Genomic DNA, 26,686 nt, shown 5'->3' with positions numbered 1-26,686 from the left:
CAATCTGGAGCTCCTATGTGCGTGCATCTTTCTAGAACGAGATCCTGGCAGGCTGGCTGCAAGTGAGTTCCCTCAAAATTCATGCCCTGAGACATGGAACAGGATGTTTGCACACAGGCTGCCCTGCAGTGGCTTGGCCACCTGCAGTCATGAATCACTCTTCAGAGTCCCTGGGCTCCAAGACACTGACACTGACTATGTAGTGAGTTTCACTTCCCCTGCTGCTGAACATGTTTGGGGAAACATAAAACATACCTATAAGGGGTTCGTTTCTGTCCATGTTTAGTCAAGACCCAAGATACTTCTTGTATACGGATCTGGATTGACAGGAAATGTTGACTCTCTCCACTGGAATGGCAAACAGGGAGCCTGGTCTTACTCAGAATAACGTCCCCACTCACTGCTAAAGAGTAAAAGAGAAAAGTGGCATTTATGGTGCACAGAAGGGACATGAATTGAGCAGCAGACACCCTCACATAGGAGAGAAGGCTTAATAAACTCTCCTTTCCCCCAAGGCCTCCCCCATCATCTACCCTTCAGAAAGCCAGGCTCAGGGCAGCTGCACCAGAGCCCCAGGACCATGCTGGTAGGGAGAACAGCTCAAAGCAATACCCAGTGATGTGACCTTGGTTGTCCCACTTGGGAGAGAGTTGTTCCTAGGAAGACTAGATTGATCCAGGGTTTCAAGTTTACCCTAATCCTGAGTACTACATTTGAAAGCAGAAACAGTGATTTTTATTGAAGCCATCAGATGTGGCATTACTTGTCAGCACAACATACTATTGAATCATGGGGAAAAATATCAAGCTGCAGAACAGGGGTTAGACTATCAGAGACCCCCAAATAAGAATGAAGAGCAGCCCATTTAGGGCTTGGGTATTAAAAACAGTTATACCTTTGAAAAATGGTGGATTTTTCTGAGTGACACATGCATTGAGGAAACATGGTATTATCTTTATGTCTCTGCAGTAAATTACTTGACTAAGTTCAGATAATAATGGTTTAGGGCCATTACAAAATGCTTTTACATATATTTAAGAATGATTGAGATAGATGTTCTTTCTTACCTAAAAATATGTAAAACAGCACAGAAGTGTTTTAAGTACAGCATAAAGTATCTTTTCTCCACTGGATCAATTTGAGAATAAGTTCAAGAACAGAGAGCCACCCTCTAAGACTTTACTAAGTATTCTCTACAAAAAAAAAAAAAAAAAAATCTCCTAAGGAAACTCCAAAACACTATAAAATACTTTTTCCTCTCAAGACTTTAGGTCCATTTCAAACATTGAAGATCAGCTCAAAAATATCTTTTGTAATAATATCATCCCCAAGAGAGAAACACCATCTTCTGAGCTGATCTGTTCTGACGGGGCACACCTGCAGACACTCGCCTGTGGTGTTACTGAGATGAGTCAGCCCTGCTGCTGTGCCCAGCCCTTTTCCAGCCCCTGTGATTTGCATGCTCCCAGAGCACAGCCCACTGTCCTGAAGACTAATTCATAGGCTGCTCAAACCTTGTGCAGGAGTCAGTCCCAGTCAGGACACAGCATAGACATGAGGGCCCCCACTCAGCTCCTGGGGCTCCTGCTGCTCTGGCTCCCAGGTAAGGAGAAAGAACACCAGGAATTTACACAACCAGTGTGGTCAGTGTGGCCTCACTCTTCAGGGAAGTCCTCTTGTAACATGGTTAATCATGTGGATATTTGTCTTTGTGTTTCCAATCCCAGGTGCCAGATGTGACATCCAGATGACACAGTCTCCAGAATCCCTGTCTGCATCTGTAGGAGACTCAGTCACCATCACTTGCCAGGCCAGTCAGAGCATTGGCAGTGCATTAAGCTGGTATCAGCAGAAACCAGGAAAAGCTCCTAAGCTTCTAATCTATGCAGCATCAAGTTTGTACACTGGGGTCTCCTCAAGGTTCAGTGGCAGTAGATCTGGGACAGATTTCACTCTCACCATCAGCAGCCTGGAGCCTGAAGATATTGCAACTTATTACTGTCAACAGTATTATACTAACCCTCCCACAGTGTTACAAGTCATAACATAAACCCCACAGGGTAGCAGATGTGTGAGGCTGCCCCATCTGCTTCTTCTGGTTCCTTCATCTGCTGAGAGCATTTCTGAGAAACAGGCACACTTTGAAGGTCACTTTTAGGTTGTGATAGAAGGGACCAGGAAGGCTCTTCTGCAGCCTAATTCTCTTTCTCCTTCTCTGCTCCACACCACACACTTGAAAATGTCTCTCTTGATTTCATTAAGGACAGAGTTTACACACTGGTAAGTCTGAGTTACAGCATCAGTTGGGATTCACACAGCAGTAGAGAAGTCACTCTGGATACTCCAAGCGAGAATTGTTTAAATAGAGGGAATTAGAGTCTACACCACAATCTTACAGAGCACGAGGTGTGCAAGGAAGGAAAGCTGATCCTAGACACAGGGCATACTCTAGTGCTCCCTCAGCAGCCAGAGCACACCTGCCACTGAAGGTGTGGACCCCTCAGTCCTGTCTGGGAAGCCCAGGCATGGGGGTGCTGATGCTCTCAGCTGCCTGCAGAACCTCACCACATGACTCTCCAATCCTTACCTCTGTCCCCATGTCTGGCTAAAGGTGCTGATGGAAAGAACTGAGTCCTCCTCTTTTGATTCTCTAATCTCATGGAGGGCACCTCACTGAGCAACTCTACAGAAAACCAAAGAAGGGAATGTGGTTTTGAGAAATGTGCTTCCAGAAATTAAGCTGACATTGGGGAATCAATAGCCGACTTCCCAATATGGTCACTATCTCCTCAAATCTTAGAATTTTTTTTTTTAGTTAACGGATTGAACTAAAATACACTCAGATGTGCTTCTAAGTGTTTTCAGCAAGTATGGGATCACAGCAACAATACTTACTTAAATCCTAAAGGACACAGGACAATGAGGAACTTGCATGAAATATATAAAAATTGTTTGAAAAACAAATAAAAAGTCTTTCCTGACTAATAAAAAAAAACACAAACAAAAAATTAAATGTGCATGTGACATTACTTTTCTTTAACATAGAAAACACTGCTACTCAAAATCTGTCCTGAAGTCAGCAGCATCATCGAGATCACTGTGAGCTTGTTACATGTCAACACAGCAGACCCAGCTAAGACCTATGGAAGGAGAATTTGCATTGGAACAGGATAGCAGGCGTTTTATCAAAGGTGTAAGATGCTATGTTTTAGGATATATTTACTTCCGCTAAAACATTTTTTGTTCTTTAAGAATTTTTTTCCTATTTTGACCATTTCAGAAATTTCTTAAAAGCTGCTTGTTGGAAATTCACCCAGCTTTATTTTCCAATAAATGCAAAATTACATAGGAAACATTTGTAAGATTTAAAGGTTGAAAACATAATTATTTGCCTATGGAATGATCAAATAGCTTGATAAATAAATGGAATAGATGTTTTTAGAAACTATAGAAATTACCAAGATGAATATAAAAAATTAAGATTTGTGCACTGGTGTTAGAGATTACTGGATGTAAATATGCCTGTTGTTAAAGTTTATAGAAGGTCCTTTGTTTGAACTGAACTCCTGCATGAAGAGCTCAGCAGGATCAAACCACAATGGAGTTCCTCATGCTGAAGTTCCTCATCACCAAGCTGAATCTAAGTAGCTTACCTACCCTTTATAAGCAAGTTCCTTCTGCTTTCACCTTAACTAGGAGAGTAACTTTGAAACTAAAAATCCACTTTCTGTTCTCTGTTTCTGCTTTCCTCACCTTTTTACTTTCTATGAAACCAACCACCTCTTTACAGCTCATCAGAACACTCATTCTGTTTTATAAAATGTGGTTTTGCCCAATTCTAGAATTGCAAATAAAGGCTAAGTGAGATCTTTAAACTAATTTTTTTGTAATTTTAACTTGTGATACTGTGCAGCTTGATTCAGGGGCTTTGTTACTGCCATTTTTCATCAGAATATTGTGCCATGCGTCCTCGCTGCACTTCAGCCGTGGCCCCAGATCAACCGTAATCCATAGGATGGAGACAAGTTCAGCGCCCTGCAGCAGAATCACCCAGCTGAGCCCTGCCTTTATCAGTGGGATCATTGTTAACACGGGCATCTGGAGACATGGAAATAAATGCTTCCTACTATAAGCCACTCAGTTTTGAGTGGTTTGGTCACCAATAATTATTATGCAAAAGCTGACCAGTACAATATTTACATCCACCCATATACATGTACTTCATCAAAGTTGATGGCATAGATATAAGTATTTAAAAATTCATTAATAAAGATATTAAGAAATGATTAAAGAAGAAAAAAACTAAATAATTTTTGAATCAAAACAGTAAAATTAATCACAATTATATAAAAATATGTGTGTAAGTATATGCCATACTTATCAGTGCATATATTAATATTGAGCAAATTATTGTTTGCATATACATATGTAAACATAAATGCATGTCTAAATAAGATTGTTTAAGTGTGTGTGTGTATATATATATATATATATATATATATGCAAGCTATGCATAGGTAAAAAATATTATGTTAATTATATGGTTTAAGATGATTCCTCTTGCTCTTACATTCCATCAAAATTTGGTGCCCAGGAACAGATGTAATACCTTCTCTATTAACAGAAATTTTCTTTGTAATATTTATTTCTAAAATGCTCACCAAATGGGTATGTTAATCTTAAATGTTTTTCTACCTCAGAGGAGGACCAAAGACTATGAATGAAATAACTTTGCCTAATGTTAATAATTAAGTCATTGTGTCCTTTGAAAGTCCTCACTATATGTATGTCCCAAATAATGCTATGCTAGATGAAGTCCTCCTAACAGTGGAGGGTGGACTGGTGTCACATCATTACCATAACCAAGGATGCCCTAGAACAATGAAAATCACAAGAGTGGGTAAACTCCAAGATTTACATCTAATAGTCACTTTGCAAAGAGAGATAGGTAACTCGATGACATTGACTATTGGCTTTTATAAATTGTATGGCCCTAGAAGATATATAGCTGAAGGCTTGGAGACATAATCATTTTGAAGAGCTATGACTGGTCCATTCAAAAATGGGCCAAGCTTAAACATAAATGTTTTCCAAGTGAAAATGTGTCTGAAGGCCATTATTACTGAGCAGGGGCCTCTGACTAACTAAGATGACCCATAACACAGACCTCTGTCAGTTACCTTTCCAAGCTTATCCACTGAATCTCATAAACCAATGAATCAGTGTCATGGAAGGCCATAGGCAGGCTCAACAATGTTATTTCAACTAACTTAGGCTCACATGGCCACTGGCACTTAAGAGTATGCAACTTGCCAAGAGAAATGACTCCTCCTGAACCTTAATATTGTTCCACACACCAGGAATCAGATGAACAACTGCTGGCCTGTTACTTGCCATGGACCTCACCCAACATGAGGAAGACAGTGACGGTTCTCCTGTATAGGCTTAACTGCTTTTACTGGGCTTGGCCGATAATGTGTTTTTTACAAATTGAAGGTTTTTGGCAACCCTATGTCAAGTCAATCAGTCCTTTTTTTAAAAAAAACTATAGCATTTGCTCACTTCTTACCTCTGTGTCGCATTTTTGTAATGCTCACCATATTTCAAACTTTTTAAATTTTTATTATATATTTTACAATGATCTGTGATCAATAATATTTGATGTTAGCAATGTAATTATTTGGGGGTAACATGAATCATGCTGATATAAGAAGGTGAAATTAACTGACAAATGTATTGTGTGTTCAGACAGCTCCACCGACCAGCCATTCCCCCATCTCCCTGCCTCTCCTCAGGGGTCCCAGTTCCCCAAGATACAGCAGTATTAAAATTAGGCCAAATAATAACTCTACAATGGTCTCTAAGTGTTCAAATGAAAGAAAGATTCACACATGTCTCACTTTAAATCAAAATCTAGATGTAATTTAGCTTAGTGGGGAAGGCATGTCAAAAACTGAGATAGGCTGAAAGCCAAGCCTATGAATGCAAAAGAAATGTTTATTGATATTGTAGAGGCAGAGAGTAGAACACTGGTTATGAGAGACTGGGGAGGGGCAAGAAAGGGAGTAATAACAGAGATTGGCCAATGGTTATAAAATTACAATTAAATGGGAGGAAGAAGGTCTGGTATCCTATTTCATAGTAACGTGACTATGGTAAACGGTAAAGCACTGTATATTCCATAACAGCTAGAAGAGAGGCTTTGCAATGTACTCTCAGAAAAGAAATGATAAATGCATGAAGTGATGGATACACTACCTTCCCTGACCAGATCATTTTACAATACACATATATATCAAAACACAAAATAGTACTCCACAAATATGAACAATTACAATATATCAATTAAAGTAAATTGATTATTTTTTAAAAAGTTATTCCAGTGAACATGCAAATGATAAGAAAATGAAACAGGTTTACTGCCAATAAAGAGAAAATTGTAGTTGTTTGGATAGAAGATCGAACCATCCTAAATATTTCTAAAGCCAAAGCCTATTCTAGAGCAAGACCCTAACTCTCATCAGTTCTGTGAAAACTGATAAGGATGAGGGAGCTGCAGAAGGAAAGTTGAAGCTAGCAAGGGGTAGTTCATGAGATTCAAAGAAAGAATTCCTGCCCGTAACATAAAGGTGCAAAGTGAAGCAGCAAGTGCTCACCTGGAAGCTGCAGCCAGTCATGCAGAATATCTCACTAAGATCCTTGAAGAAGGTGGCTCCAGTAAACACCTGATTTTCGATGTAGATAAAAACAGCTTTGTATTGCACAAACATGCCATTGAGGGCTTCTATAGCTACAGAAGAGGAGTCAATGCCTGGCTTCAAAGCTTCAAAGGACAGGCTGACTCCCTTGTTAGGGACTAATGCAGCTAGTGTCTTTGAGTTGAAGCCAATTCTCAGTGACTGTTCACAAAATCCTATTACCCTAAGATTTATGCTAAATCTACTCTGCCTGTGTTCTATAAATGAGACAACAAAGCCTGGATGGCAGCACATCTGTTTACATCATGATTGACTGAATATTTTAAGCCCACAGTTGAGACCCACTGTTCAGGAAAAAAAAAAAAAGATTTCTTTCAAAATATTACTGATCACTGACAATGTACCTAGTCACCAAAGAACTCTGATGGAGAAGTACAGGAAGATGAATGTTGTTTTCACTCCTGCCAATTCATTTATTCTGCATAGCATAGATCAAAGAGTAATTCTGACTTACAAGTTTTTTCTTATTACTTATAAATTACATTATGTAAGTTTATAAGTCCCATACATAGTGATTTCTCTGATGGTCAGAAAAATGTTAATTTTAAACCTTCGGAAAAAGATTCACCTTTCAAGATGCCATTAAAGACACTTGTGATTCAAGGGACGAGGTCAAAATATCAACATTCACAGGAGTTTGGATGAAGTTGATTCCAATCCTCACAAATCACTTTGAGGAGTTCAAGATTTCAGTGAAGGAAGTATTCCAGATTTGGTGGAAATAGCAAGTGGAGTCGAATTAGAAGTGGAGCCTGAAGATGTGGCTGAATTGCTGCCATCTCATGATCAAACATTTATGAATGAGGAGTTGCTTCTTAAGGATGAGCAAAGAAAGTGGTTTCTTGAGATGATATGTAATCCTAGTGAGTATGCTATGAACATTGTTGAAATGATAACAAAGCATTCAGAATATTACATTAACTCTGTTGATAAGGCAGAAGCAGGGTGTGAGAAGATTGATTCCAATGTTGAAAGAAGTTAATTGCTGTGGTTAATTGCTGTCAAACAACATCGCATGCTACAGAGTACTCTTTCATGAAAGGAAGAGTCAGTTGATGTGGCAAACTTCACCGTCGTCTTATTTTTAAAAATTGCCACAGCTACTCAACCGTCAGTTGAGGGTAGATCAGGGTAGTAACCACTACGCTGATCAGTCAGCAGCCATAGACATGGAGGCAGAACCCTCCAAAACCAAACAGATCAGGATTCAATGAAGGCTCAGAAGACAGTTAGGATTTTTAGCAATAAAGTGTTTTTAATTAAAATTGCTTTTTAGACCTAATGTTGTTGCACACTTAACAAACTACAGTAGGGTGCAAAAATGACTTTTATATACACTGGGAAACCAAAATAATTTGTGTGATGTGCTTTATTGTGATAATCACTCTACCACTTCTGTCTGGAACCCAACCTGCAATATCTCCACGGTATGACTGTACATGCCTCTGCCCCTCTTCTCAGCCATGTGTCTTCCAGTACTATTACTTGAAGATTTTCTGAGTACTTTAATCAGAGTCAGGGAATTCTTACATAATACAGCTTTGTACCAACTAACTTTTTTATAGCAAAAAGGGTGAAGCACAGTGTATGCTCACTTTCTCATTATGCACACAGTAAGGCTGTCCTTATTTTATAAAAATGAGCGAACCCATTATTAGGCTAGCAAAACAGGAATACAAACCATTGTGGTATCAAATCACTGTCAATCCAGATGTTGAGGAGGCCCTTACTAACTATGCATAGTACTGTCACTCCCATAAACTAATTTGTATCTGGGAAAAAAGGGGCAAAATCCTTGATATTTATTATGCATGCTGAACATCTTTAAAAAATCTGTTCTCCCAAAAGGTTTTTCATGGCAATTGTTCCATTAAATTAGAAAAAAAAAAAAAAAAAAGATAAACATGAGGCCATTTTATTTTTATGGTTAAAATAAAATATCTACATTAAAAACAAAGTATTTTAGCATTTTTTCAGTCATGAAATAAAACTAATGCTGAGAATATTATAAAATCTGTAATTTTTTTATTGGTTATGAATATTCTTGAGATACAAAGCTGATTGTCACCTCTCGTGCCCATGATGTGGGGGCCAGATTCATACTGGCTGTATACCCATTACCACAAATTGCATTTGTACACTGTGTCCCCCACCCACTTATTAACAACCTCACTTCCTCTCCCCCCTGCCCCCCACTCCACTTTGTAGCCCATAGAATGTTCTCTTCCTCTGCAAGTCCAATGCACTGGTGTGGTTTTTCTCTCCTTCCTTCTTTCACTATTAGCTCCCACATGAGTGAGAACTTGCGGTATTTATCCCTCTGTGCTTTGCTCATTTCAATAAACATAAGTTTCTCCAGGCGCATTCATGTTGTTGCAAATAGGAAAATTTCATTCCTTTTTATGGCAGAGTAGTATTCCATGGTATGTATATACCACAGCTTCCTTATCCAATCATCCATCGATGGGCATTTATGTTGGTTCCATGTCTCGGCTATTGTAAATAGAGCTGTGATGAACATGGGAGTGTCGATATCCCTTTGACATGATGACTCCCATGCCTCTGAGTATATACCCAGAAGTGGGATTGCTGGATCATATGGAAGATCTATCCGTAGTTTTTTGAGAAACCTCCATACTATTTTCCATAGTGGTTGTACTAATTTACAGTCCCACCAACAGTGTAGGAGTGTTCCCTTCTCCCCTCACCAGCATTTGTTATTTACCATCTTTTTAATTATAGCTAGTCTAACTGGGGTGAGGTGTTATCTCAGTGTACTTTTAATTTGCATTTCTCTGATGACTACTGATGTTTAGCATTTTTTCATGTACCTGTTGTCCATTTGTACATCTTTCTTTGAAAAATGTCTATTCAGCTCCTTTGCCCATTTTTTAATTGGGCTGTTTGTTTTTTTACTATATAATTGTTTGAATTCCTTGTATGTTATGGATATTAATCCCTTGTCAGATGCATAGTTAGCAAAAATTTTCTCCCACTCTGTAGGTTGTCATTTCACTTACTTGATTGTTTCCTTTGCTGTGCAGAAACTTTTTAGTTTGATACAGTCCCATTTGTTTATTTTTAATTTTGCTGCTTGTGCTTTTGGGCTCTTGTTCATAAAGTCTGTGCCCAGACCTAGTTGCTGGCATGTTTCACCTATATCTTACCTTAGTAATTTTACAGTTTCGGGTCTTATACTTAAATCTTTAATTCATTTTGAGTTAATTTTAGTGTATGGTGGGAGACATATATCTAGTTTCATTCTTCTGCGTATGGATATCCAATTTTCCCAGGACCACGTCTTGAAGAGACAGTCTTTTCCCCCATGTAGATTTTTGTTGCCTTTGTCCAACATCAGATGGCTGTAAACCTGAGGGGTGATTCTGGGTTCTCAGTTCTACTGCACTGGTCTGAATGTCTATTTTTATACAAGTACCATGCTGACTTGGTTACAATAGCTCTGTAATATAGTTTGAAGTCAGGTAGTGTTAAGCCTTCAGCTTTATTATTTATTTATTTATTTATTTGTTTGTTTGTTTATTTATTTATATATTTATTTATTTATTTATTTTTTGCTCAGGATTGCTTTGGCTATTTGGGGTCTTTTGTTGTTCCATATAAAAGGTAAGATTGTTTTTTCCATTTCTGTGAAGAATGTCATTGGTATTTTGATAGGGATTGCATTGAATCTGTAGATTGCTTTGGGTAGTACAGACATTTTCACAATGTTAATCCTTCCAATCCAGGAGCATGGAATATCTTTCCATCTTTTCGTGTCTTCTTTAATTTCTTTCAGAGGTGGTTTGTAGTTCTCACTTCCTTGCCTAAATTGGTTTATAGGTATTTTATTTTTTTGCGACAAAACTCCTAGAGCTGGTTAATAACTTCAGTAATGTTGCAGGATACAAAACAAATGCCCCCAAAATCAGTTGCATTTATATACTCAAATAATGAACTAACAGAAAGAGAAATAAAGAAAGCAAGCCCATTCATAACTGTAAAATGAGGCCATTTTTACCTCATTATAATACAGGAAAAAATGCCGACAAGGGGAGTTTATAGTGTCAGCTGCCCTGATAAGAAAGGGCAACCAGAATCACTTGTACATATTTTAGAGAAAAAGTGGAGAATATATGGAATCTAGACATACTTCTGTAATGTTTCCAATTACTGCCATTTCCACTGGTAAAAGCTCATAGAATTCTTCAGCGAACTTGAAACTTTAGGTGACACAGTAAGGGGAGCATCACATGTGGTTGGCACACGTGAGGCAAAGGGCACATTAGATGCATGTGGAGATAATTAGATGTAAATGCCAGCTGCAGCCTCTTGGTTAGCTGAAGAGCTGTGAAGCACAGGAACTAGTACACTCATTTCTTCTCTCTGCAATTTTTGGATCCTCAAAGCACCCATAAACATTGCATATGTCTAGTATTTATAAGAAAATTCATTAGGCAATATTACCATTAGTCCACAGAGCATAACCTGTATTTTCTATTATTTTAATGTACTTTCTTCTAGTTTATATTACTGCTCATGACACTATAAACTAATTTCTTGATCCAAAAATAGATAAAGTCTTCCATTTTATAAAATCCAGTCCTGGAGAATATGCTTCTGAGTGTGAAATTCTACAAAAGAACTAGACAAAATCCTGAAGAAATTATTCTGTGGCAAGACTCGAAATGAGATTGGTATTTTTCCATAATATGAGTCATGGGCCAAGCAATAAGGAAGTAAACAAAAAAGATTAAAAAGGCAGAATATGAATTATTTAGGAAAGATGGGCAGCAAAATGACACTTAAAGCTTTCATAGGGCAATGTGTTGATAATAGATGGTGAGAAGAAATACATGGGACATAGCCGGGTGGGCATGATTGAAGTAGCAGTTCATTGTAGATCAAGACAAAATAATTAGGGTTTTAAGAGTTGTGAGCAGGTAAGTGAAAAAATGGCCCTGGAAATTGATGTGATTGTAACATGGTTGGATTAGATGTATGACTGCTTTCTATGAGTCTCTGCTAGATTAGTCTACTTATGACAATGATGATGATTATAGTGGTAATAATAATAATCATAATAATAATAATAAACTTAATAGCAGTGTATAGTGTGTGTTGGATACTGTTCTAAATACTTTATCTGGTTTAAGCTATAAACAGAACTATAAAGTACATGCTATTATTGCCACACTTTCACAGATACAGAAACTGGCGCAAAGAGAGGTTAAGTAACTTGGTCAATGTCACACAATCTGGAAGCAATAAAACTTCTTATCCAGCCACAGATGACTTGAGTTTATTGCCTGACATGACAGTATCTAGATTAATGGATGGATATTCTCTGGTTGTGGATTAAACTCTAATTTTTGAATGAATAAACATCCATTTGAATCTTGGAACTGATTAATAAAATTTCTTCCTTAAGGCATAAAATAAGTTTGGGGAAGCAGAAAAGTTTAATTGCTTTAAAAAAAGAAACAGGCTTATAGGTAATGAGGATCAGGATTGACAACATAGGTTTTCCAAACTGTATGGAGAGGAGGACCTGAGTCTAGATTGTTCTAAGCATTGTGCAAAATGGAGTGGTGAAGAAAATAGATCATCACCCAAGGAATAGTTCTTGGCTAGCATGGACAGTACCATTGTCTATCTTTATGAAATGGTGTTAATACAATGAAGAGTCAGGGCCCATGTCCTGCTCATCTTTGCAGTTGTGGTCTTCCTCGCATTCACTGCTGAGTTTAATTGGTGCTGTTCTTTACTAATTTTAACAAAGAATGAGGAAGCTTCAAGACTCTCAGGAAAGATCAGTAAATGAAAGGTCAGAAAATGAAAGGTATCCCTGGAGATAAAGTTCTGATCATCTCTTTCTGCTATGCTAATATGGCCATGCACATAGGGAGATGACTACGTACATTTGGGGTAGAAATAGAGAAAGGGGACCACAGGCTTCTATGTTGCTCTTTACAGGCTTGTGCCAAACACCATCTGGATAATTCGGGGGGATTGATGAGACAGGATAACACAGAGATTCAATTCTGTGACCACAGGAGAGATATTCTCTCCTCAGTCTGAGCCAACTGCCATTTCTCACCTGACCACCTGGACGTGGGCTGCTCAAGGGCAGAGAAGAGGAGGCAGGTGGCTCTGCAGCTAGAAGCCCAGCTTGCTCCACTCTGACTCCTTTTCATCTCCCTCCCAGCCCACCCTGCTGTCCAGAGCCCTTATTTATACCCAGCTCAGAGCTCAGGGGTGGGTCTGCCTCAGTGAGGACCAGGGTGAATCATGGCCGCCCCAGCTTGGCTCCTCTGCCTCCTGCTCCTCTGGATCCCAGGTGAGGGGAACGCTGGTGGTTCTGCATGTCAGTGAAAGCTCTCTCAGTGTTGTTGGTTTCTGTGACTTGGGACCTCTGCTCTTCCAGCAGCGCAATTAAAGCTCCATGTATATCAAGAATCCTGGTTCTACTGTGAAGACAACGGATATGATCTAGATTGCACGGGTGGCTTTTCCGTTTCATCTCTAATCTCAGATACCCCTGGAGAAGCCGTGATGACGTAGACTGCAGCTTCCCTGTCTTTGCCTCCAAGGGAAAGAGCCACCTTCACCTGCAAAGCCAGTCAGAGGGTTGGCAGCTCCTTATCCTGGTACCAGCAGAAACCTAGGGATGCTCCCAGGCTCCTCATCTATGGTGCATCCACCAGGGCCACTGGGACCCCAGCCCAGTTCAGTGGCAGTGGTTCTGGGACAGACATTAGCAAACCTGAAACAGCACCAGGACATATGCTACTTGAATGCCAGGACTATGATGCTGGTGTGAGTCTACCAAATTGTCAAATGGAACAGAAGAAAGTATTCAAAGACAGAACAACACATATAGAGATACTTTCTAATGGCAAAGGTGACACTGCACATCAGAGTGGATAGAATTAAAAGGTGCTCAAAATCAACAATCAGCAAAGAACAACAAATTGATGTCACAACTAACTTACCATTAAACATTCAGTAGGATGATTAAAAGTAAAAAGTCTAATGAAACCAAATACAGTGAAAAAGGAGCAACTAGGATGTCTCAAAAGCCCAGCTCATCACTCCGTCCCAGCCTCAGCTCTCACTTCCTTCCTCCTGGAACCTTCTGCTCCAGCCACAAAGCAGGGCCCCACCGCACCCTCTCCTCCCCTGGGGTTCAGCCTGAGCACTTGCTCCGTGCGGCCCCCAGCCCTACCCCTTGAGGGTCCTAGCTCTTCCTTCTGAGCTCTGGGCCTGCCTCCTGCACCAGACCATGTGCACAATGAGGATGGGCACCATGAGCCTCCAGCCCAGGGCACCAGGTAGTAGTTGAGTCCCCAAGACTTAGGTTCAAATGGCTTCCTGCCCAAAAGGGGGAAACTGAGGCTCCTCACTTGTGAGTACCCAGGCAGGTGGGGCACTCACATCCTGAACCATGCTGGAGAAGTTGGCCTCAGGGACACGCTTCAGCCGATGCATGACATCGTCCACAGGGGGCACCTGAAATGGGGAAGGGGGGTTATGAAGTCCGTGGAGAGGCCTGAGAGGGATTGCTGGGGGAGGGGGGCAGATGCCTCTAAGCCCTTAGTGTTCTCATGTGTAAATGGGAACCACCATGGCCTCCACTGCCCTGGGTGGCAGTGAGGACTCAAGGAGCCGACCATGAAGTTCACAGCACAGTGCCTGGCCTGAAGAGAACGCCTGCCCCACTGCCACGATGACCTTCTTAACCCTGGGAGCATGGAGAAAGTGGGGACCAGCCAGCGGAGGGCCTGGTGTCTGCCTCAGGAAACACCTGGGCTGCTCGGATGCCTTGGGATTCCTGGGCAGCAGGCAGAGTGGCCCTTAGCTCCAAGAGGCCTCCACCCTGGACCTGCACTTGGCTGAAGTCAGCACCCAGCTCCAGGACGCGGGCCCGGCTCAGCGCCCCTGCACGGTTCCCCTGGCACCCGGGCTCCTGCAGCAGGGTAAGGAGGTGTTCCCGCTGCCCCTGGATGGCCGGCTCCAGGTCCTGCTGCCCCTCCCTCAGAACCACCGAGGTGGCATTCAGGGCTCACAGATGGTCCGTGGAGTCCCGTAGGGCTGAGAGACCCACACCTGGCCTGAGCAGTCTCCAGGGCCCCTGGCCTCATTAGAGGCCTGGCAGGAGGTAGAACATGCCCCTCCCCCAGCCAAAGGGACCTGCACTCATTAACCTCTGTAGTTACAGTGCAAACTTCCCCAGGGCATGTTAAGCCAGGATGTGAGCAGGGATGCCAAAGGACAAGGTTTCCAGGGATAATGCTGGGATCCTGGGATAATGCTATGGGGAAGTCAAGTGTGGGGCCTGCTGAGATGGCCCAAGATGTCCAGGGCTGGGTGAGGGTGAGCCTGACCAGGAGGATGCCTGCAGGGCCCCACCCTGCACAGGGCTCCAATCCAGCTCACCCTGACACACGCTCCGCGCAGAGGCCAGTACCAGGTACACCGTGTTCCTGAGCTGGGTGTGAACCATGGTCCCAATGGTTCCACTGACACCTAGAAAGCACAGGGCAGTCTGCAGTGCTGGCCCCCCAGGAGCCCAAGGGCCCTCCCCACCATCCATCCTGCCTCCCCAGGCCCTGGCACTGGGCTCTGCGGCGGGCACTGGCTTCTCCAGCTGGTCCTGCAGCTGCTGCTGTGCTGGCTGTCCAGCTGGGCAGGATGCCCACCTCTGTGAGGCTGAGTCCAGGTGGATCTGGGATAAGGGAGTAAGAGGGACCCCCGGGCAGGCCTGGTCAGGGGGCCCAGGGGCCGGCCAGCCAGCTGTTACCCTCACCATCCAGCTCCTGCAAGACTTGCTCCTGGGGAAGGGAGAACTGCTGTGCCACGGCCTGCAGCTCCTAGGCAAACACAGGGCATGAGGCTGCCCTTCCCTGTCACTGGCAGCTCAATTCTGACCCTTCCCAGCCCCTTCTGCGACCCCTATTACAGGCAGCTGGGCGTCCATACAGAGGACACCATGGGTGTGTTTATATATTACAGCAACTCTCCAGCAGAGGGCAGACAGGTTCATAGAGGAAGGGGCAACAATTCTGACTTGCAGGTCATGGGCCTTGGAGAACCCACTCTGCTGTTCTGCCTGAGCCTGGGGCTCATGGGGCGCATGGGAGCACGGGAATGACTAGGTGCTCACCTGGGGGATACTGGAGACCAGGCCCTGGAGGCTGAGTAGGGTTTCAGGCACAGCCTCCATGCTGGGGCCTGTTTGCTCATGCACATGCTGGTTGGTGACAAAGGAACAGATGACGCCAACCCTGTGGAAATGGAGGGGAGGGGAGGAGGAAGGGACTTCTGAGGTGCCCGTGGGAGCCTCGGGCCATGGCCACCCCTCCCGCCTGACCTGGGCAGCCCCTCACAGCAGCACGAGGGTGGTCAGCAGAAGGAAGGCCATGACGTTCCCACACTCACAGGACATGGCCTTGTGCTCCATCTTCACGTGGCCCCCACAGCGCTGGTGGCGGCAGCAGCAACAGAAGCAGAGCCCGGTGGTGGGCGCTGCCAGGAGGTAGAGGCCCGCGATCACAGTGCAAACCACATAACCTGCCCTGTGCCGCACCACCCGGGCAGGGCAGTGGGGCATCAGAGGCTGTCCTGACCCCCCACATTCCAGCCCTGCCTCTGCCTGACTCTGAAGAGAAACCAGCAGTGGGGAGCACAAGTGCGGTAGGCCCTGCGCCCATCTCACCCATGCAGGGGGGAAAGGCTGCCTGAGACCCCCACCCAGCAAGGTGGGTGAGCCAAGTGGAGTGAGGCTTTCCCACCCCACCCCTGCAGATCACCCTGCGCTCCCTCCCCCAGCACCTCCCTGGTTCTCACCTCCTCCACCTTCACCGAGGATGGCTCATTCAGCAGGGCCTTGACCAACTCTACCAGAAAGAGCCAAGTTTGGGGACAGTCATTGCCTAGCTCCAGGGCCCACCCACTTGTACCACCATGACACCTTTGGAGAAGGCAGTGTCACCTCAGTCCTGTGCCATCCTGCCCGCGCCTCAGCGCTGCTGCAGGAGGGAACAGCCGAGGGAGGCCTACAGACCTCCCTCCTAACCCTCTGGGTAGGCCCTGCAGCCTGGGCAGAGGCAGAGCAGGGGCTGGGCTTGGCTGCCCTTTCTCTTGAACAGCAAGGGACGAGGATCAGAGGGGTCCTTCTTCCCCTCCCAGCGCTCCCAACCCCTGGCACCACTAGACTCAGAGGACGTCTGCGCAGGTTTAATGTAATGGACTTCTAATGCAGTCTCCTTCACTTTACAGACAGAGAAACGGAGACTCAGAGGAAAAGGGGCTTGACCAAGGTCACACAAAGTTCTGGAGCCCTCTCCAGATGTTGCCCTTGTACCCCAGGACTTCTGCCAAGGAAGATGGTGATGAGGAATGCCAGGGACCCTCCAAGTGCTGCTGACAGGGTGGGCACACGCGGTAGGTGGAAGGGGTACAGGGAGGCTGTCTGGGGGCCCAGTTCCTGCCGAGCGAGGCTCACCCTGGGGGAGGGGGCACACTCACCTGAAGAGAAGGGGTTGAGCTGCACCACGGAGAGGAAGCGGCGCACGGTGCCATACAGGGGGTCCAGGGGCCCCGGCGCGCGGACGCGAGGGACCAGCCACCGGGCCCTGGCTGCCGGGGCGAATGTCAGGCGCTCGGCCGCGCCGATGGGCACACAGTCCACAGCCGCGGTCCCCGCCAGGCTCAGGGCCAGCCCCAGCCCCAGGCCCAGCAGGGGCGCCAGGAGGCTCAGTGCGCACACCATGGGGTCTGGCGGGTGGGCAGCGGGACACGCGGGACTGGCTCAGGAGGCGGAGGGTGCGGGCGCACGCGGGCAGGCCGTGCATCCTTCGCCAGTGTTGCTCCCTCTGTCCCCGTGGCTCTCAAAACCTGCCTGACAGGTTTGGGCTCCGGAGCTACCGGGCACCCGCCCTGAGCGCAGGAAGGGCAGGGGCGGAAGCCTGCAGGAGGGGGCGGGTCCTGGCCTGGACCCGCCCTTGGCCTCTGGGAAGGAAACCGGGGCTCCCTCTCCTCTCCCCAGATAGTCCTGGGCGAGGGCTGCCTTTGAGCTGGGTCCAGGAGGAATCTTAGTGGCTCTGGGTCATCTAAGGTGGCCCAATTTTAAATATATATTCCAATAGGGGGCTGGGAAACCACAGCTACCTAGTGAAGCCCTGGCCCAAGGGATCATAAAACCAGACACACAGGCCCAGGAACCAGGCGCACTCTCCCTGCTGCCTCTGGGACCCACTCTGTTCACTCTGGAGCACAGGCATAGGCTTACAGGCACAGTCCTTTGGGAGGGTGAATCCCAGCAGAGCTGTGCCCTTTGACCCAGCCATGCCCCAGCCAGTCATCAGCTAAAACAACTAATCAAGGATATGCCCAGAGATGTGTCTACACGAGTCTCTGTTTTATAATTGGCTGCAAGCACAGTACCCAGAAAGTCGCCTGCAGCTGAGCAGGTCATGGGGAAAGACGGCTGGATGGGTGTAGGTTGTTCCCAGGAGCATTATTCAAGATACCAGAAACAGTCCCAAAGGCCACGACCGAGGAGCTGGTGAAATGAGCATCTCACATGACACACTGCAGAGTCATCAAAGAAAATGATGTGGAAATGTGTCTTTAACCTGAAAGATACAGTGCACACGTAAGCGCAGGTAGTGGACTGCAGAACAGCCCGTGCAGTGAAGGCATGAAACAGTGAGCATCTCTGGGTGGAATCATGGGCAATTTTGAACACTGTTTTGCTAGCCTGTGCTTCCTAATTTCTGTGCATTAGCCTGTGTTACCTGTGTTTAAAGAAGAAATAGAAGTTTGTGAGTGCTATGGATTGAATGTCCCCTCCAAAGCTCATGTGGGAGTTTGATTCCCAGTGTGGCACTCTTGAAAGGTGAGGCTTTTAAGAGGAGATTGGATGATGAGAACTACTCTCATGAATGGGTTAGTCCACTTATGGAGAAGTGGGTTAATGATTTCATGGGCTGTCATGGGCGTGGACTGGAGGCCACATCAGGACAGCCAGTGAGCACTTTAACAAGCACTCTCACCTGGCTCTCAGGTGTGACAGCCTGCTTTGGCACGGGATTTTGTAGAGAGATCCCACCAAGAAGAGAGCCTGACCAGATATGCCCCTGCACCTTGGACTTCCCAGTCCCTAAAACATTAAGAAAGAAATTTCTTTTCTTTGCATATTACCCACTTTCAGGTATTGTGTTATAAGCAACAGAAAATGGACTAGTACAGTGAGTTTCCATGGCGGCCCCCACCCCCTGATGAAGAGCCCTGGAGAAAGGGGCTGGGTCTATGGCTGCTGGGACCCTTGAGCTCAGCCCAGGGCACCAATTCAGCACTGATTTGTGGGGTGGGTGAGAGGCACGGGATTTCTGGCTGCCCATGGCGGGGTCAGTAGTAAACACAGAATTCAGTTTGAGACGTGGCTGGACCCACAATAGAGTTCTTGCCCTTCCCGTTGCTGACCCTGCCATTTTCTCATAGCTAGGGACGAGAGGACACAGTTGTAGACGGCACAGTCTGGTTAATAACGGGGTGCAGACAGGAAGTGGGACTTCATCAAAGGGTGAGCCATAGAAGAGGATCAGGGCTTTAATGAGGCATGGGCTGGGGTGGGGCCTGGCACACCAGGGTCACTGGGAACAGGCTGTGCCACCCCACCCCTGGTTCACAGCCTCCCTATCTGACTCACCTGAGCTCAGCATCTGTGTAGGGAGCTCCTGCCCCCCTGGAGGCTGGTCTCTCCAGGGCCTGCCTGCTCCTCCTCCAACTCAAGTGGAGAGAACACATTACTCCCCTAGCGATCACTTTCTAACTTTAGCCACATCAGCAGCAGGATGGAATAGTCCTTGCCTCGCGTGATAGACTCTACCTATGGTGAAACTAGTACCTGTCATTTAGGCTTTTTTATATTTTCTGACATGGGGAAACAACTGGTTGGGGAGTCTAGGTCTCAGCTTCCCAAGGACAAGAAACCCTTGGGGACTTGGGAAATAAGTAGCCCAGGCCACAGGCCCTCCACTCTCACTCTCTCTCTCCCATTTCTCAATTATTGTCATTAAGCCCATCAGTGGCTACTGCTATTTTTTTCTCAAATATCTGTAATAAAAACATTGTCCTTTGAAGGTAATATGTCGCCATGAAAAAACAAAAACATACCAAGCCTCTTCCTCAGCCTGGGGGTGGGAGAGTTGATGACGATACTGAATCCACCTATTTGACAGGAGAAATTGAGGCATGGAAGGAGGGTGTTTCCCGAGTAAGTAGCCAAGGAAGGAGTTAATGTCACAAGTCTCCTTCCCCAGCAGGATCCCAATGGAACAATCTGTCATCAGACTCCTAGCCCCGGCCTCGCCTGAGAGAGCAGTTGGGGCTCTGGCCAGCCCAGGGCAGTGGGCAGAGGAGGCCATGAAGCTTCTGCTGTAAGTGAACTCCTTGGAGGGAGCCAGCTCACCAGCAGGGGAGCCACTGGTGCCACCGGAGCAGCCTCGAAAGGCATGGGGCTGGCAGGACAGGGCTGGAGGGCTTCTGGAAGTTGGGAAGGGGATCCAAGGGTGGCTCTGTCCTGCCCCTCCTTTATCCACACCTTTCTGGGCACACCTGCACTTCCCTTCCTCCTGAAGAACTCCTAGGACCCTCTGTTCTCCTTGGAAAATTTTTGGTTGACCTGGAATAAGGTGCTCCTGGGGTGACCATAAGAACACCTCCCTCGGCCACATTCCCACCCCTGACTCACACATCCCCACAAAGTTGATGTTCCCCAACACCCCACCCCCAAGCCCTGAGGTGGGAGAGGAGAGGGAAAAGATGGAGACCTGAGAAACTGGAGGTTCTCTGCCCTCCAGAAAGCACGTGGGCTCCTCTGGCTGCCTCCCGTGCAGCCCCAGTGGCAGCAGAGAGGAGGAGATGCTCAGCAGTTCTCAAGGAAGCAGCAGCCCAGAAGAATGGTTCCTTTTCTCCCTTGTCGCTGGTGCCCCTGATGTGCCCTGGGATTGGGTCCTAAACAAACCCAAGGCGAGAAAGATCTACTTGTCAGATCACGAGGCTAGGACACAGCCGTAGTCTTAGTCAACACTCTTTTGATGGCAAGAATCAAAAATCCATGTAGACCAGCGGAAGGATTTGAAAAGTGGGAACTGATTACAGGGATTCAGTGGAGCTTTGGAGCTTAAGGGGCCCCAGGAGGGCTTGGAGCCCAGAGCAGGAAATCCACTGGGTGCCCACTGCTTCTGTCCCAGCTTCTGTCTCTCCCTGGGCCAAGGCCTCTCCCTGCTTCACAAAGGCCTCCTCTGCAGACAGCCTCTCCGTGTCCAACATGGCAGAGGGGACTGTCCTGCCAATCTGAGCCTATCTGTCTATCTCCCCAGGTGTTCTGCTATGAGTCCTGTCAGCCTAAAAGAAGAAACTGAGGCAAAAATGTAAAACAAAGAGTTTGTGTGTATTAGAGATTTTTGTGGAGTAGATTTTAGCTGCTCTCCTCATACACACAAAACGTAACGATGTGAGATGGTGGATGTGCTCCACTATTGTAACTTTTTACTGTCTATATGTATCCTCTAACGTTATGTTACAAACCTCAAATATATACAATAGAATGTTTTAAAGAAAAATAGTTGGGAGAGTCCCCAAAGTTCAATTTTGTGTGTGCTGTGGTGAGTGAAGCCTGGCAGGACAGGTGGGCTGGGGCGGGAAGGGGAGGAGGTGCCAGGTGAGCCTCACACGTGCTGAGGACGGGCACGGCCCAAACTGAGGCACAGAGTGCGTGAGGGTTTCAGCAAAGTGCTTGAGAGTCCCCGTGACAGCTGCTGCAGGCCAGACAAGGGTTTCAGCACAGCTCCCTGGCCATGCGCCAGAAGGCCACAGGTGTGCCAGGACCTCAGGCAGCTTTGTCAGAAGTGGTCAAAGTCAGGAGCACAGTGGCCCAGACAGACAGAGATGGCTGTGCTCGGCTTTGCTGTGGCAGGGTGAGCTTCTAGAGCTTTCTTTCGGTAAGTTAAAAAATTTATTATTATTCTTAACTGACACATAATAATTGTACATATTTATGGAGTACATTGTGTTTTTTATTAAGAAACTAGCTTACTTTATTACTATTATCAGTACCAAACTATTCTTTCAATCAATGAAAATTTAATTAAGCATAAAGTTACTTTCACATTTGTCTACAACCATAGTATATACAGTTTTTGGCATAAAGACACTGCCCTTGGCGTTTAAAACATCCCCAACTGCAAGATTGCCTATATAAAATTCCCATTATTGTTGATGTAATTGTGGATTTGTTAATCAAATTAAAATAATTATACAATCTAGGATAAAACAAAATGGAAATAATTGACTCATAAAATTCATATTTAAATCATCTTTATTTACAAAATACTGTCCTGAGAATTATAATTCCATTAAGCTTCAATTTGAGCAAAAAAAGTAGTTACTTAAAATGAAAATGAGGGATAGGTCAAAACTATTTATGAAGAGAGAGCAAAAATACCATCAGGTTTCTTGCTGTGGTTCTGGATTTCAGGAGCAGACTCATTTGAGCTCAGAATCAACCCTGAAGGGAACTCACCCCTACTTTCAGAATGTGGGGGTGGAGGTGAAAATCCAGCTCTTAGAGGAACATAAGGAGGAAAACCCGTCACTGAATAGACATTTCTCATTGCAAATGGAGGTGGTGGCTGGACAGGGAAAACCCTTGGTAGAAAATAATTTCGAGGAGCTCCATACATGCTTCCTGGAGGAGGTGGAGGAAAAGGAGGTTCCCTTCTCATGAATGGACCCCTCATATCCACTGGAAACAATGGACCTCTGATTGTAGGAAAAGGTGGAGGAGCAAAGCCAGGGCCAGTTGCTTCCCTTTCAGCAGGCACAGATGAATTAGGCACATTTACATTACCAAGGTCATCTTTGGTATCATTTCTACTGGATTCCGTTTGTGAAGACTTTGGCCCATCCACTTTATCCAAAGAAGGCATATTAAAACTTCTGAGTTCTGCTGGTCCAGACGGTCCACCAGGATTAGAATCAAATCCGTCTTGCCTTCGTGGAAGAAGAGCTGGATCAGAACATGGGTGGCCTGGTGGAGGGATCGTCATCCTCCAGTGCTGTTCCCACGCAGGTGACAGGAACCCAGAAGGTGCTCCATGAGAATTGGTTAACCTATCACAGAACGATTCTGCTCTTTCATTGGTCATCTCATGGTCCAGAGTATTCTCTGGGCCTCTTGAGCCTCTTCCTCCTCCTCGCCCTGGAGTCAAAGGTGCGAGTCTGAGTGGAGAGAGAAAAGCTCTCATTTCGGCTGAAGGTCGACCCACTGGTGAGGCACCATATGGGGAATGCTCTCCGCCAAATGCTGTATTTGGAACATCGAGTGCAGAAGGATCTTTTTTGAAAAGTTCAAATTTAAACTCTTTTTCAATTAATTTTTGTCTCTTGTACACATTTCCTTTCCTTAAATAACTGAGGTGTCTTTCAACAGTCTCAGCTGCCAACCAGTTATCATGCACTTTTTTCTCATAGGCCGTCATCTGCCCTTGATAAAAACGAATGCTTCTCTCCAATTCTCCTTCCACATCTCCGGCTTGCCTTCTGTAGGTCTCCAGTTCCTCAGCTGCATGGCTCATCTTCTCTTCTACTTTGGAAAGTTTCTCCTCCTTCTCTAACCGGTCCTTTTCCTCTACTATTAATTTCCTGTGGAGTTTCATTCCATTTTCTTGATACAGTTCAGTCATTACTTGAAGTTTCTGCCGAAGCTTCTGATTTTCACTTTCCAACTGTGTGTTTTCTGACTGTAAAGATGCTCGTTCAGTCTGGAGATTTGTAATATGCTCTGTAATCTCTTCCTTTGTTTTATCTATTTCAGACAACTGAGTGTAAATTTGGTTTCTTTCTCCTTCTAGGGTTTTGAAAGAAGCATTTAACTTAGCAGCGTGAATCAGTTTCTTCAAAGCTCCTTCTGGCGGATCATCTAAGCGAGCAGCATTTTGTGATTCACTCTTCATCTCCAATTCCAAGTCATCAGCTATCATGTCTTCTCCAAGCACAGCAGCCCAGTCTTTCATCTTGAGCAAGCGTTCAGCCAGAGACTTGATGTCATTTTCTTTCTCACTCAGAAATTGTTCTGCCTGGACTTTGGAGTCTTCAAATGTTATTTTCTGTTTATGAAGTTCACTCACTTGTTCTTTCAATACTTCCACTTCTTGTAAAATCTGTTTCTGGCTTTCCTGAAGTTGGGAATTTTCATTCAAGGCATCTTTTATTGCCACCTTCAGACTTTCTTCATTCATTTGAAAGATTTTGGAGATTATTTTGGCTTCAGCTACTTGTGACTTGATGGCTTTTGATTCATCTTCTAGGGACTGTATCCTTTTTGAAATATCTGCCATCAATTCATCTTGCTCAGAATGTTGAGATTTCTGTTCTTTTAATTCTTTTGTTAGAAAGACTATTTCATCCTCAAGTTTAGATTTGGACCTGCTCAGCTTTTCACAGATTGCCTCCAAGCTTTGTGCTTCTGTTGACTCCTTCTCAAAGCTGGCATCCTTCACAGCTGACTCTAAGCCTTCATACTCCTCTTGAACAATGCTGAGTCTGTCAAGTAGTTTACATTTTTCTTCAATTAGTCCAGAAAGCTCTTCAGCAAGCTTTTTCTCTCTTCCTACATAAAGCCGGCTTCTAACCAACTGAACACATCTCCACAAAAACAAGAGAAGAAAAAACCCAGTAAGAGCTGCACATATCACCAATTCCCATGGAAAACCAGGGCCCGGTCTCAGGTCTTCAGGCCATGCTGCCACAGTCCTGCACAGCTTTTCCAGGACCAGTCTCAAGTGCGGCTCAGGGGCAGCCCCGGGCACCTCCGTGGCTCCGAGGCTGCTATGGCTGTGGCCGCGGTAGCCACGGCCTGGCCGGGCCACAACCAGCAGCTGAGACAGCTCTGCGTTCTGTTGGGAACGTGAACCAGCCCTGGCGACAGCGGCGGACACAGCGCAGCCGGCCACGTAGGGAGCCGGGGAGCCCTGGCGCCCACCGGCCTCAGGCGTCCCCCACGCACACCCTGGTAACCAGGCCCCTTTGTGACATCACTTCCGCCACAGGGTTCTGAGCCCACCCCCTCACGAGCCTGTGACACATACTGTCCTCGCCACCCCCCACCTTGGCTCGGTTTCGGCCGGGCCACCGCCGGATTTGAATCCATGTTTATAACACGTGATGATTAAATCTGGGTAATCAGCGTACTCATCACTCAAATAGTTTTCATTTCTTTGTGTTGGGAAAATTCAAAATCCTCTCTTTTAGCTATTTGAAATTATCTAATAAATGTGTGCTGACTCTAGTCACCTTACAAAGCTATAGATCACTAGAAATGGTGCCTCCTATCGAGCTGTAACTTTGTATCTGTAACCTCTGCCTTTCCCCTCCTCCCCTACCCTTCCCAGCCTCTAGTAACCACTATTCTGCTCTCTACTTCTAGGAGATCAACTTTTCCTTTTGCAATTTTTTAAAGGAAATTTTGTGATTTTAATTTCTTTCAGAAGAGCATCCTTTCTTAGATATCTGCCAAGGAACAAAAGTGTTTTCTTTGGACTAACTTTGCCAAAATAGCCATGGAATGTGGCAATGGGAAGAGGCATGAGACACTCTGGGCTTCACCTGGCCCAACGCTTTCTTTATAGGTAATGGAACAAAGGTCTACAGTAAGTCCAGTACCTGTCCAGGGTTGTTTAGTTATTTGTGGCAGAAGAGTGCTGTGTTTCGGGATCTGCTGAATGTCAGTGAAATGCTCTTTTTTAAAAATACACTTTATTGAGGAATATTCTATATACCATGTAATCCACCCATTTCAGGTATGCAATTCAATGAGTTCTAGTAAGTTTATCAAGTTGTGCAGCCATCACCACAAATCAGTTTTAGAACATTGTTACCACACCTATAAGATCTCCTGTACCCATTTATTCTTTTTTTAAAAAAATTTATTGGTTATGAATATTCATGGGATACAAAGCTGATTGTCACCGTTCGTGCCCAAGCTGTGATGGCCAGATTCATACTGGCTGCATGCCCGTTACATTTATTGTATCACATTTGTTGACTTTCATATGTTGAACCATCTTTGTATCCCTGGGATGAGTCCCACTTCAGGTGCCTGAAACCTCTGCCAAGTTTCCCTTTCTGGTGCCCATAGGAACCAGCCTGTGCCATTGGTTCCCATGGAAACAGAGTCCTGAGACACCCCCTGCCTTGCAGCATGAACGGAGCACTTGCTCGCCCTTCATTTTTTTTTTTTTTTCTTTTTTTTAGCCAGCCAGTTAGCTCCCACTTTCAGGTCCCCAGGGGAAGAAAAGGAGGACTGTTCCAGAGGGTAGGCAGCTGCCCAGGTGTCTGGCTCAAGCTCACAGCCCACCCTGCCCCCTGGGGAAATGGGGGGCAAGCCTCAGGTCAGGGCCCCGCTCCCCAGGAGTCACTCGGCCTTTCACGGCCAGGACAGCCCTGCTCCTGTGGCTCCCAGCACACTTCCAGGAGCAGAGACGCGTGGAGTGTTTTGAGTCTTCACGGTGGACTTGGGAGGAAGGTGTCTTTATCTCACTCTGCGGATGATGACAGGGAGGACCAGAAAAGTAAAAGGGTTTGCCCAAGTCACAGTCTAGAAAGTGATAATGCTGGGACATAAAGCCTGTTCCTTTCATCCCAAAGCGAGCATATTGGTCAAGATCCCCCCCAACTGATGATACACCCGTGTGTCATACGTCAGCTTGGAGACTTGGTGATCACACTGCCCAGGACAGGGCAGGCCTTCCATTACTGTATGAAGTGAAAGGTAGGACCAGAGAAGCCCACCCCCAAACCAGTGCTGCCCTCTGGAGAGTCACCCTCCCACTGCTCAGAGGTGCTTTCTTTGAAGTTAACAA

At 45.4% G+C, this 26,686-nt stretch overlaps 2 protein-coding genes across 2 annotated transcripts; both read right to left on the bottom strand.

Moving 5' to 3' along the window:
• Window positions 1–3,026: 3,026 nt before the first annotated feature.
• On the bottom strand, window positions 3,027–17,529 carry LOC134362613 (prominin-2-like). Its single transcript, XM_063077804.1, is given in 10 exon segments — window positions 3,027–3,140; window positions 6,657–6,872; window positions 14,193–14,267; window positions 14,647–14,849; window positions 15,195–15,284; window positions 15,565–15,628; window positions 15,922–16,042; window positions 16,145–16,374; window positions 16,605–16,654; window positions 17,286–17,529. Coding segments are annotated over 10 exon segments (1,407 nt in total).
• Window positions 17,530–22,271: 4,742 nt separating this feature from the next.
• Window positions 22,272–24,975, bottom strand: LOC134362612 (melanoma inhibitory activity protein 2-like). Its single transcript, XM_063077803.1, is given in 3 exon segments — window positions 22,272–22,297; window positions 22,300–24,681; window positions 24,933–24,975. Coding segments are annotated over 3 exon segments (2,451 nt in total).
• Window positions 24,976–26,686: the final 1,711 nt, after the last annotated feature.

The sequence above is a fragment of the Cynocephalus volans genome, chromosome 14 (assembly GCF_027409185.1).
Source record: "Cynocephalus volans isolate mCynVol1 chromosome 14, mCynVol1.pri, whole genome shotgun sequence".
Taxonomy (NCBI): domain Eukaryota; kingdom Metazoa; phylum Chordata; class Mammalia; order Dermoptera; family Cynocephalidae; genus Cynocephalus; species Cynocephalus volans.
The sequence above is the reverse complement of the archived record's forward strand: the minus strand, read 5'-3'. Positions and strand labels throughout refer to the sequence as shown.